General features: G+C 34.1%; 2 protein-coding genes across 2 annotated transcripts; both read left to right on the top strand.

The window, feature by feature from the left end:
* Nucleotides 1–4,625: 4,625 nt before the first annotated feature.
* On the top strand, nucleotides 4,626–7,447 carry LOC107954900 (uncharacterized protein C9orf85 homolog). Its single transcript, XM_016890584.2, has 7 exons — nucleotides 4,626–4,825; nucleotides 4,909–5,030; nucleotides 5,104–5,156; nucleotides 5,290–5,353; nucleotides 5,456–5,498; nucleotides 5,596–5,643; nucleotides 6,715–7,447. The coding sequence occupies exons 1-7, from the start codon at nucleotides 4,745–4,747 to the stop codon at nucleotides 6,967–6,969; spliced, it is 666 nt and encodes a 221-aa protein (XP_016746073.1). The 5' UTR covers nucleotides 4,626–4,744; the 3' UTR covers nucleotides 6,970–7,447.
* A 460-nt stretch (nucleotides 7,448–7,907) lies between these two features.
* Nucleotides 7,908–9,326, top strand: LOC107954899 (probable methyltransferase At1g29790). Its single transcript, XM_016890583.2, has one exon. It carries the CDS (start codon nucleotides 7,908–7,910, stop codon nucleotides 9,324–9,326), a length of 1,419 nt encoding a protein of 472 aa, XP_016746072.1.
* The last annotated feature ends 3,644 nt before the right edge of the window (nucleotides 9,327–12,970 follow it).

Here is a 12,970-nt window from a genome sequence, read left to right as displayed (position 1 = left end):
TATTATTATTTGTTATTTTTATTGAGATTATTGTTACATTTGGTTAAATTTTCGATAACTTATTTTTTTACATATATATTACTTTATTATGCACTATTATTTTTAAATTCTCTTATTTTATTATTATCATACATTATTATTTTTACTTTGTGATGATTTATTTTTTTATTAATCTAATATAATATATTTTTAATAAATTTTATTTTATAGTATGCTTTTAAAAGCTGCTTTTTAACTATTTCTCTACATGTAGTCATCCTCTTTTTTTTTTTTAAAAAAAACCCTATTCTATGTATTCCGTTTATTTCAAATTCTTTATATATTATTGTGTATATATTATCATCTTTATTATTATTAATTTTTTTCTCATGTATTACTTATTTAAATTAACATATGTATATAATTTTATGTATTTTGATATAATATTTATTTTTAAATTTATCAGGATACCATTATTTTATGAAGTATTTGTTTTTAACTATATTTTTAATTTACTTCAAACTTTCATGTATATGTATTATTTTAAACTTATTTTAATGTATAATTTCCCTTCTTTCATGTTGCTTTTTTTTGTTATTTAAAAACTTTTTACATTTTATTTAATTCGCTTGGTACTTTTTTAAGATTAACCTTTTAATTCATTTTGCTTGCTAATATGGATGTCAGTATTTGCATAATGTAAGATGTAAAATTGTTGCTCTTATGTATATGATATTGTTTATTCGTATATATTGAACCTTTGTTATTCATTAGTGTATGCTCTAGTTTATGAATTATCATTTCGCGTTGTACATTATTATTCAATCGTTTTTATTCATTCAAAAGATTACAAATGACAAAGTTATTTCATACAAAAGTTTCCAAAGATAACGCAAAGTTCGGTATTTGGGATCTTCAAAAGAATTGAGCCCTAACGTATTGGGTTCCAATTTTCCTCGTCGAATCTAAATAATCAAAAACTTTCTTTAATCAAAACACATAAATAAAAACTCATTCTCGAGAATTCGATATGTCGTGTCCTAATGTATTGGATGTGACATGTCATTTTCTCGAAATGAAGATTTAAAAAAAAAGGGTTATATTCAATGTTATGAATTTTGAGAAATTGTGCCCTAACGTATTGGGTTTCAATTTTTCATCTGACTTAAAGCAATTGAATATCCCTTTTTAACTTCACCGCAAGGGTTTTGAAAATCAAAAGACAAGCTTATTCTCGAGGACTAAAAATGTCGTGTCCTAATGTATTGGGCATGACATTTTATTACTCTTAGACGAGAAGGTTTTCAGCATTCGCCTCGATTTATCCAAGCATCTTTTATAAAATTAACATTAATAAAAAAGGAAGGATCTTATTTTAAAATCTTTTCAAAATTTCGACACGAAGACATTAAATAATCAATTCGGTACCAATTTGGGGCGTCATGAGGGTGCTAACCCTTCCTTGTGCGTAACCGACTCCCGAACCTTTTTTCTCAAAATTCGCAGACCTAAAATTATTTTCAAGGTGATCCGATCACACCTCAATAAAAGATCGGTGGCGACTCCAATTTTCATTTTTAAGTCGACCTAATTTTTTTTCTTGTTTTCAAAAAAGTTAAAAAAAGTAGGTTTCGACAAGTAGATCATGTCCAAATCGCAATAATTGAACGTTATTGTAAAAAATTATATTGTATTATTTATATTTTTTAAAATGAAATATTATAAAATATTCAAAATATTACCTTATTTAAAAAAATTTCTATTTTATTAAAAATATAAAAGTAAATTTCTATATTATTACATGAAATAATATAAAAATATTCAAAATGTTTGTACAAATATATTAAAATAAAAATCAATCTTCGTGCCCACCGGATTCAGTGCCATATGGCGGTCGTCGACGCTTACGCACTGGATTCCTCCTTTGTCCAGCTTTCGGCGGGGGTTGTGGTTGCTCTAGGAGGGATTCTGGTTCCTCCGATAGGGGATGTGGTTGTCGGTGTTTGGAGGATGACCTACCTTGATAGAATAGTGACTGTGGAGGTGTTTACATCACTGACAGCGAAGGTGTTTGAAACCCATAAGGTGATGGGGATTGGTAAAAGAAGAGCTCCCTGACGGCTCATCGTGCGACGGTGGCCTATAGATCGGCGATTCACTCGGCGTAATCGAAAATGGAGATGAACCGGACCATTGACTCCAACCTACCATAGGACTAGAAAAAAGAAACATATAAGGGTTAAAATGCATAAAAGGGCTAGGATATGCACCTGACATCATTTGAAAAGGTTGTGCTATGGGTGTCGTCGGTTGAAGTGTTGGGTCGGGTGACTATGTCGGTGTTGTTGCTGGGCCTGGTGATTGTGTGGGCGCTGTTGATTTAAAGGGTCACGTTGTTCCCTTTAGACACGCAATTGCCGTTGCCTCTCCTTTTTCGACAGTAAATACGGCTTGCCATGGATCCTAAACCATGGCATGTATTCTAGCACGTACGCTAACTCTAGAACAATGATTGGTTCCCGAGTAGGTTTATAATCATACCTATCTTCTCACATTTGGATATAGTGTGACAAGAATCTTGGCCAATCCGTACGCAATTGTCGTAAGCCGATTCTGTGATGATCATCCAACACCTTAGGTGCCACGGGAATTGGTTGTCGGAATCCAAATTGCCGTAATACTCTATCCGACTGGTGCATCTCCACGATCACAAAGTTGACCAATGAAACTTTCACATGCGAAGCGTTCAGATTTTGGAAGTAACCATCCGAAATTACTGTCAGAATTGTCGGATCATCGTATGGTGTCTATTAAAACTATATGAAGATGATAGAAATATTAGTTATATACATAATACTAAATACTAAATACGAATCGACTATCTCATTATGTATATATATTTTATTTAATACTTACTTGTGCTTCTGACCGTTGGTCTAATAGAAGCCGTATATTTTCAAGAAAGGTAGGTAATCGAGCATAACTTGTCGAATGGTTTCACCTAATTAAATAAATTTTTAGCATATGATTATATTTTAAATCTACATAATAATTGTAAAATCTAATATAAAATTTACCTCATTATGAGTGGGAATATATATGGGTGGTCCACTCGAGGACGTAAAAATGGAAAGTGAAACCGTGCCAATGACTACAGTAGTGATAGGCAACCTCTGATTTTCGTTTTATTCAGTCGCGTCACCCCGCACATCTTCCGATACAATGTTGCCAACACGACAGAGCCCTAACTAAATTCACCAGCTGCTCTAAAATCAACGAGTTTCAGTAGCCATCTCAGATGTACAAGGTTTTGTGACAATTCCGGCATCAGATAACCTCCAATTATCTCAAGAATGTATGCTCGAACATATCAGATTCTTTCTAATTCGGTAGAATCATCATCCAGCTCCGGAAATGTGTCTCGTAACCAGCCCATCTCAATCCGACCTCCATTAATATTCTCCGGAATAGCGCCAAAAATCTCGTAGCATACCTCTCCTCAATCACCAGATTGAATAGACCCAGTGACTACGTACCGGTCCACCGGCAATCCTAATTGTAAATTTATGTCTTCCAACGTGATAGTACACTCTCCACATGGAAGATGGAATGTGTGCGTCTCAGGTCTCTACCTCTCTATCAACGCACTAATGAGTTTCGGGTCCAACTTGTATCCCCGGCCTACCGTCGCCTTGTGCTAAAAACCCGCTTCCCGTAGGTAATTCTCTATCAACGGTGATGGAGGACCATGCATATTACAAATATAGCATTGCAATATCCGATCTACAGACTTTTATAAGAAATAATAAAATAAAAATTATTTAAAATTGCATAAATGAAAAAATCTTAAATAATATTTAAAAATTAAATTTAACACTTACCATTTTCATTTGTTCGATGGATATGTGCTTGTTATCGAGACGAATTAATTCTCCGGCCATTGCTATCACGATCAAATTTTTATGATTTAAAAAATTCAAAAAAATAAAATTAGAGCTTTTTTTAAATAATTAAAGAGAGCTTTAAGAGGAACTTGAGAGGAATTTGAGAGAAATATGAGAGAATATTGGAGAGAAATATGAGAGAATTTGAGAGAAAGGATTTAAGTGTGAAAAAAATGAAAGGGGGGTTTATAGTTTTTTTTTTACCATTGGGGGTACCAACAGCTATTTTTTTGACCGTTGGTATTGTAGCAACACGGGGAAAACGCTTCCTCAAGGAAGCGCTTTATCCACGTGGACACAAAGCGCACCCTCAAAGACGCATTTTCTGTCCACGTGGATAAAGCGATTCCTTAAGGGAGCATTTTCCTGCTTTGTCACCTGACAACGCGCTGACGTAGACATGTTTTCGGAAAATTAGGCCATTTCGGTAATTAATTTTTTACCGGGCCCATTTCAATAATTAAAAAAAAGAGAGGCTTTTATTAGTATTTTGCCCATAATTTTTAAATTTGAAAAAAGTTTAGAAGACGTAAAGATCTTTATTTTTAAATTTTGTTAATTTTATATCCAAATAAAATTATAACGTTAATCAATTTTTTTTATTTTCTTATCGTTTATTTGATATTTTGAAAATAATATAAAATATAAAATATTATAGTATATTTTCATATATATATATATATATTTTTAAAGCTCAAATTTATGTTCTTTGTAAATTCGAAAAAAATAGAAAAAAAAAATTAGAAAAATACTCTAGGTTTAACTAATAAGTTCCAAAAGTGAGTAAGAGAAAGGGTGATCGAGTCGGCAGCAAGCAAAAGATGAGTAGTCGGCGAGGGCCACCGAAGCACCAAAACAGCTACGCCTGGAAGCCAAACGCCGGTGTTAAAATCAACGAGAAGGTAAATAAATACTAGTTTTTCTTTTAATGTTTTAATCACATGTTTTTTTATTTAATCTCTAAGAAATTCATTTTTTTTAGTAGGAAGTTGGAGGGAAGCTAAGGCCTTACTCTGAAATAACTGGAGTTTGCCCTCGATGCAAAGAACAAATCGATTGGAAACGTCGTTACGGCAAATATAAACCCCTAACGGAGCCGGCAAAGTGGTATGTTCTTGTCAGAATAATAATGGGTTTTTGTGGATTTTTATTTATTTATTTATGGATTGGTTTTTGGCAGTCAGCTTTGCTCCAAACGTAATGTGCGTCAAGCCTATCATAATCTTTGTTCTGGTTCGTTTCCTCTGCTTTTAGTTTTTTGCTTGTTTTGATTCTAAAGTTGCTATTTAAATTGAGCAGACATATTTTGCTAAAATGTATTTGTTTTATTGAAATTAATAAAATTGGGATGGCTATTTTGTTTTAGGATGTGCTAAGGAGCAAAAAGTATGTGCAAAGTGTCGATGTCGCGTTAATCAAATAGTTGGGAGGTTTGTTTTTGAATCTTTTGAGAAATTTATGATTTCTCATTTCCACTGCATATATTTCGGGTAAAGATCAAATGCTGAACTTGTCATTTTTTGTTCGTATAGGGATTCTGCGGAGGTTGAAGAAGAGCAAAAGATGCTTGAGGAGGTTGGTTTGGAATGATATCTTTTCTTATTTATTAGTTGCTTTCAGTGTTAGATGTTATGTTTACTTTGATGGTTGATTTTCACGAATGTTGTTTCAGGCTATTAAAAATGCTCGAGAGAGGGATAGAAGAACATTATTACGTGCTGTAAGTGTCAAGTGATGATTCTCTTATTGCTTTCAATTGTCAGCTACTGATAAATTGAACTCGTTGCATTGGAAATAATTCACAACTATTTGATGATAGTAATCAAGATGGTTCATGATTATGCTAACAATTAGGAATTCTATCCAATTAATTATTACTTTGGTGATGCATAATAAAATTTTAGTGGATCCAAACTTCTAATAAAGCAGTAACATAGAAGGGATTTACCTTTATATTATGAGATTTCTGTCTTTTCCTGATTGTGATTGATTGTAAGGGTTTCTTGATTGAGGTCGAATTTTGCTTACCCTGAAGTTGTGATTGTTGATAAGTTCTTGTGATTGTAAACTGTAGTAAGCTCTTTGTAGCTTACACCTCTAGGTTAATAATCTCTTGATGTAACATGAGAAGGAAAGACTAAACTAATGCTTAGAAGTTACATTAGGCTTTATTGAATTGAATTTACCTTGGTTGAGATGATATGGTTCTTTCTGGCAAGATCCGATGGTGCTAGGATATTTGAATCTTAGACCAACAATTGCCATTGGATGTTAGCTATTTCATAAAAAAGATATATCCTAATTAGATAAACAAATCAGTCTTTGTTAGTTTCACAAGACATACAAAATTTCTTCTTGCATTTCTTATGATTCATCTCTTGCTTCTGCTTGAGTGAGAAAATGTAATAGGCATGTATTTATTTTTGGACAAGTTACTTAAAATCAGTATGTAGATCAAGGTTGATAATGCATTTATTCTGTCATCAACTTAAACATCAAGGACAGTAGAAATGTAATTGGGCTCTCTAAGACTCCTTGCATATGGAATTCAGCAGTGCTTTTGAATATGTTGAATGTACCAATATACCATTATACCTCTGCATTGGCAAGTTACTGATGCTAACATCAGTTTTGTACTCATGGAGTGAAGTGATTCTAAGCTGAGCGGGACATATGTACTTGGAGTTACTCTTGATATATCAACATTGCCATCCATTCCCTTATCTTTTGTTATTTTCTGGTGCTTTGTTCTGTCAAATGCCTTAATGCTTACCTTACTTTGTTGTAACAGATGGATAAAAATAGTTCTAAAAGTTCATCAAAAGCCAGAACCAACAAAGAAAATGGTAGAGTGGGTGAAATATTTTCTTCTACATCTCTTGAGCAGTATGCCAAACTAGGTAGAAAAGATGATGGAAATCATGGTGATCCATTTGACTCTGGAAATGATGACATTAATGACGACAGTGATGATGAAAATGATGGTCAAGAAGATGAAAATGAAGATAGAGAGGATGATGAAGATGACAAAGAACCAAGTGCATAACTGCGAAGACTGAATAACTTATGCAGGATAAGGAATCTGGGCATACCCCAGAATCTTTAACAGTTTTCATCGACCTCTGCTCTAAACTGTTTTCCAGTTATAGTTTTGTGATGGTCGTATCTTTTAGCCCTTCTTTTTGGTCGTAAGTTTTGATGGAATCTGGGCATACCCCAGAATCTTTAACAGTTTTCGTCGACCTCTGCTCTAAACTGTTTTCCAGTTATAGTTTTGTGATGGTCGTATCTTTTAGCCCTTCTTTTTGGCCGTAAGTTTTGATGGAAACACATACCCTTACCCTACAGCTTGTGGTAAAGATGTTCTGTTGGCTTAACAAGTTCTTACAATTTTGTCTTAAGGTTTGTAAACCTCGTAGAATATAATTCATTATGATGATATTACCCGTTAAAACTTCTTAGCTGAAGATGATGCTTTTGTAATTCTTGTGGCATGGATCTACTTCAGCCCATTATCTTTTACCTTTTCTCTCTCTTTACAAGTAATGTTATTAAACTAAGCAACAATTGGTTCATACAACCCTCTAGTCTCTAGAACACCATGTGAAATGCATCTCGTCATTTTTCTATTCTTCCATAAGTTATGGTAGCTTATTTTTTATTGCCGAGGCATTGGAAGTGCTTCCAAGTATACAGATCATTGCTCCAACTGCAGTTAAACGCCACTTTATTAGATCAAGCCATTAACAAAAACAATGTTCACCACTTCGAGATTACCAAAGACGAATAAAATTCCTAAGTTGTCCCTATTTGAGGGGGAAAAAGTAAAATTTTGTAAGTCAAACATCTAGGGAGGAGTTAAGGAAGTAAAACAACCTGAAAATCAAAGTGGCCAATCAAGTCAATACTCAATAGCTCTTGGGATATAATGAAAAACTTGACGGTTTGATAGCTCCTCGTACATAGCTCAACCTCAACCAAGAAATGCAGAAACCAAGTGTATTGAAATCTCGAAAATGGCTTCCTGCTGGCCTTCCTGTAATGCTATGTCTGTGTGTGCTTGGAAGCATCCTAACGGCTGCAATCTTAAGCTCCAACATCTTCTATTCCGAGCTACTCTTCAGATCCACCACTTCCGTGGCCAGTGTCTCCCGAGGCCAACTCGTCTTGCCTCATTCACTTCTGAATCAAATCGCTGATTTACAAAGCCAAGTGGGAGTTCTGCTGGAGCAGTTACATGGTGCAAGTGCAGAATCCAAAGCACTAACAACATTTGCTGATCAACTTCTACATATTGCCACATCTTTAGACAAGTTTGCAGAAGCCTTATCAGATTTCTACGACAGCAATTCATCCGGTACAAATGAAGTCAGCACTGTAGACGAAGACTTCAGCGACCCTGATGAAAGTGAAATCAACCAAGGATCAGATACTCATAGTTTTAACTCAGGTGAGCTTCATAACTACACCGCATTGAAACCAAATAGGCTGATTGGGAAGAAAAACTTCCTTGGGGTGGAAGCTATTAGCCCATCTGTAGGACTCCTTTGTGCCAACATGGCCTCAAATGTAGAACGCTTTATGGGTTATAAGATCTATAGGATGTGCCCTGATGACTGGGACATCGCTCAGAAGCTTATGATCAGTGGCTGCGATCCATTACCAAGAAGACGATGCTTCTCGAAAACACCTCCACGTTACAGTAAACCACTTCCAATAAACTCGTCCCTTTGGTCTCAACCGGCTGACACCAACATTATGTGGAGTCACTACAAGTGCAAAGATTACTCCTGTCTTGTGTCTAATGGAACAATAGGCAAAAGAGGCTTCTTCAAATGTTCAAACTGCTTTGATCTTTCGAAAAGAGGATGGGAAATCCCAACCAACGAATCAGCTTCAGCTGAGTTCACCATAGATGAAGTTCTTAGATTGAAGCCAGGAGAGATCAGAATTGGACTTGATTTTAGCCCCACAACCGGCACATTTGCTGCACTAATGAAGGAAAGAAATGTAACAATTGCATCAGCTACCCTAAACTTAGGGGCTCCTTTTAATGAGGTGATTGCACTTAGAGGCCTCTTACCTCTCTACCTATTAATTGGCTCAAGACTGCCATTCTTTGATAACACACTAGATATTGTACATTCTACCCTATTTTTAGATGGGTGGATGGGATTAGATCTTCTTCAGTTTGTACTTCATGATTGGGATCGTGTTCTTCGACCCAAAGGACTTCTTTGGGTGGATCGATTCTTCTGCAAAAGAGATGAGTTGAAGATGTATTTGGATGAATTTTCCAGGCTACACTACAAGAAGCTACTGTGGAGAGTTGTTCCAAAGACAGATAAATTGGAGGATGAGTCTTTCTTTTCTGCTGTATTGGAAAAACCACTTCGATCATAAGCTAAATTTACTTGAATTTATAGATAGAATTTTAGCATTTTCTTTTCCTGCTATTCTTCAAAAAGGTCTTTACCCATTTTGTTGGTTTGTATAATAAGTACAGAACAAAAGCAGAAAATTCAGATGTTGGATTCATTCTAACATGCATGTCATCAAGAAACAGGAAAATCAATGGCTGGATAAGTTGCAACCTAAGATGTATATTATTATGTCCCTATATCATAGTTGTGATATATCTAACCACCTCATTAGGATAACCACTTAGATTTCTCAATTGAAGAATTTTATATGTATATCACGTGGACCACCATCAAATCACGTTAAAATCCAAATATTCTATCCAATAAAGACTCCCATAATTTTACTACTTCCTCTACAAAGTATAGTCATATTCAAGAAGTCTACAAGCAACTTTTTTGTTACCGAAACTTCACTCTTTTTCGATCGTAACTCTCCAAACACTCTTAATTACAACTAACAACTTTCAACATTTTATGTGAATCATCTCTAATCTTCGATACCACTTTTTATATCAATAATTGGTGTTGTCTATAAAGCCTAGAGCAAAAAATTTTAACTTTACCTGACAAAAACAACCCAACATGTCAAACCAAGACATCCTATCTGACTTCCAACAATAGTACGACTCAGCTGCCTCCTCTATATCGTTCAACGCTGTCAACCATCCCCAACAATCGGACCAAGGGTTCCAAACAATGCCACCTTAAAATCAATAATATGCCTATCATGATGAGTGTTCCTACAATGACCCTTACTATTTTGGTTATCCAACATCCCTAGCAAAACTGTCCCCATATTACCCCACAAGAAAACCTAGCAGTACAAAACATCACTCCAAACTTGCAACAGTATTTTCGGATTTCATTTATTATGTAAATGGTAAAAATAAAAGGTATAAATTAAGAATAAATTAGTTAAATTTTAATATAATATATATTTGAAAAGTATAAAAATATTTATTTATCAAAGTCAAAAATATTTTAAGCATTTTAAAATTATTACTAAATAGATATATAATAAATTTATGTTGGAATATTTTCAAAATATATATATTGTTTCAATAATTGCAATGAAAAGTTATAAGTAACTAAAAATTATGTCACTTGGTTATTAACCAAAAGTTATCACTATTTATAGTAGTAAGTTAGGTCTCTTAAATTTAAAAGTTATATAACTTAATTATTAACAAATAGTCATAATTATTCAAGTAGATATCTATTGAATAATTATGTTTATTGCTAAAGATATTACTATTTATTTATGTAGTTATGCCCCTATAAAGAAACATGAGACCTCCTAGTGAACTTCCATTTATATCATTATCCTTGTTATGCTCCACTCAGTGTTTAATAAACTATTTTCGTTAGTACAAAACGTAATCAATCATTGGGCTTCATTATATCATCGAGGTTTATTTGTCTGTAACTCTTTTGCACACCATAATATAGGTGGGAGCAAATAGAACCTTAAAGAAAATAGCATTGATACACACCTTGAAACCTTCGTTAATTTCTTATAAGTTTATTTTATCCTCACACGCCAACAATTTATAGATTTGAGAAATTATAATGAATATTACGTTTCTAAATATTTTACTACTTTATTTATATTATTTTTAACATTCAAATCTAAATTAAATTTATATTGAATTTTTTAATATTTTAATTTTTTTCATATTTTTTAAATTTTATTTTACAGAAATGAGCAAAGGGTACAATAGAAAGTACTAACCTGGACAAAAATAAATTATGTAAAGGTTACCAAATTTAGGTTTCCAATAAAAAAAGTCGAATGGTACATTCAACATTAAAACTAAATTGATATAAATCTGTGATCTCTGAATTGATAGCATCTTTTGTAACTAACCTTCAAAGTCAAAAGCATTGGGATGTTATATTCTCGAATTCTCTGAAAATGATGTCTTTAAGCGACGACGGTGGCAAGGTTGTGAGATCCTCCGAGGATCGGGACACTAAAAAGGTCAGGTTTAAGGGAGGGAATGGTGAAGCGAGTGTTGATATGGTTGTGGATGTTGTACCTATGTCGCCACCATCTTGGAAGGATAAGTTTTTAGGGGGAGCATCATTCGGATCTAACAAGAGGAGTAGTGATTCTGATGATGAAATTGATGGAGGGTTTGTGTTGCTTGAAAGAGACATAATAAAATCCACTAACAATGAGATCCTGACAATCAATTTTTCAGACCACATTCAGTAAATTCTCTTCAAAGAGATAGAGAGGACGGTGATTTTAAAACTCCTAGGTCGAAGTATTGGCTATGCTACCCTCCATGACAGAATCAGTAGCCTTTAGAAACCCTCAAAACCCTTCAATCTCATGAATATAGAAAATGGATACTTTTTGGCTAAGTTCCAAAGTGCCGATGACTATGATAAGGTTTTGACTCAAGGGCCATGGATAGTTTATGGTCAATATTTGACCGTCCAGCCATGGACCAAGGATTTCAGCCCGTTGCAGCCTTACCCAAGTGTAGTCATGGCTTGGATTAGATTGTCGAGGCTTTCAGGTTAAATGTATAAGAGGTTGATTCTTGAGACCATTAGGAAGCATGATTGGTAAAGTGGCAAAACTCAATTTTAAAACGGGGCTTCTAGGGGATCATTTGCCAGAATGGAAGTTTACATTAACCTTGATAGGTTGTTTGTCTCACAAGTGTTAGTGAATGGAGAAATCCAAAGAGTGGAGTATGACTCTCTACCTGTTATCTAATTCTCGTGTTGTAAACATGGGCATAATAAGGATATGTGTACAATGGTGGTTATGGACCGGAATCTTAAGGAAGGAGTTGAACGAATGACGGTTGTAACTAGAGAAACTGATAAAAAAGACGGTAGAGCGCTGGGTACGACGTATGGACCCTAGATGTGCTGGGAAATATGTCCATATTATAGTAACTATGTAACTGTTTTCTATTTATTTGAATGATGAATAAATAAATAAAGTTAATTTCACATTTCACTATTATATCTTTTATATTTTGCATGTATAGCGAAATTGTGATAAGCAAATATTAGCTTATTGATTATCTAAAGTTTAAAATAAAGATAAGTGACATTGTAAAGAACATTTACATTGCAAGAAAGATAACTTACTTCAGTAGATAATCTAAATGAGTCTGTAATCTCATAAAAGAATCAAAGTGAGCATTTCATTCAAATACTGAAAAGGATTATTATGTCGTCTACAATTCCATTTTGGGAGATGACTAGTCTCGGCTATCAGAGCAGTTGACTCCACAAGTAGAGATATAGATGTATTCATTTGTAGAGTGATACATTGGGCTGAACCCAAGATGAATTAAGTCTAAATCCGTTTGTGAATTAATTCACTTGTGGTGTTCATGATGTGGTTTATCTAAATCCTGAGTTAGTCACTGACCATGCGTATGCAACTCATGTGCTTTGATATAAGCGAATGCTTATGCTCTAAAGATGATCAATCCCATAGCCGGTATGTTGGGTACATGACTTGTGTATGGCATGACTTTACTAGAAATAGTGGAATTCATAGCTCAATTAAAGAGTTAATGATATCCTCTCATTGGCATTATGTGGATTGATAAATATGGAATGTGGCCATGAGTTACTTATTCTTGAACGAGC

The sequence above is a fragment of the Gossypium hirsutum genome, chromosome D07, assembly GCF_007990345.1.
Source record: "Gossypium hirsutum isolate 1008001.06 chromosome D07, Gossypium_hirsutum_v2.1, whole genome shotgun sequence".
In the NCBI taxonomy this organism is placed as follows: domain Eukaryota; kingdom Viridiplantae; phylum Streptophyta; class Magnoliopsida; order Malvales; family Malvaceae; genus Gossypium; species Gossypium hirsutum.
The sequence above is the reverse complement of the archived record's forward strand: the minus strand, read 5'-3'. Positions and strand labels throughout refer to the sequence as shown.

Bases quoted from the DNA above. Each gene is read 5' to 3' on its own strand.
- LOC107954900 (XM_016890584.2), top strand. From the start codon at position 4,745: ATGAGTAGTCGGCGAGGGCCACCGAAGCACCAAAACAGCTACGCCTGG. The intron at 5,157-5,289 runs GTTCGTTTCCTC...ATTTTGTTTTAG, and splicing joins CTATCATAATCTTTGTTCTG to GATGTGCTAAGGAGCAAAAA. The intron at 5,644-6,714 runs GTAAGTGTCAAG...TTGTTGTAACAG, and splicing joins GAAGAACATTATTACGTGCT to ATGGATAAAAATAGTTCTAA.
- LOC107954899 (XM_016890583.2), top strand. From the start codon at position 7,908: ATGCAGAAACCAAGTGTATTGAAATCTCGAAAATGGCTTCCTGCTGGC.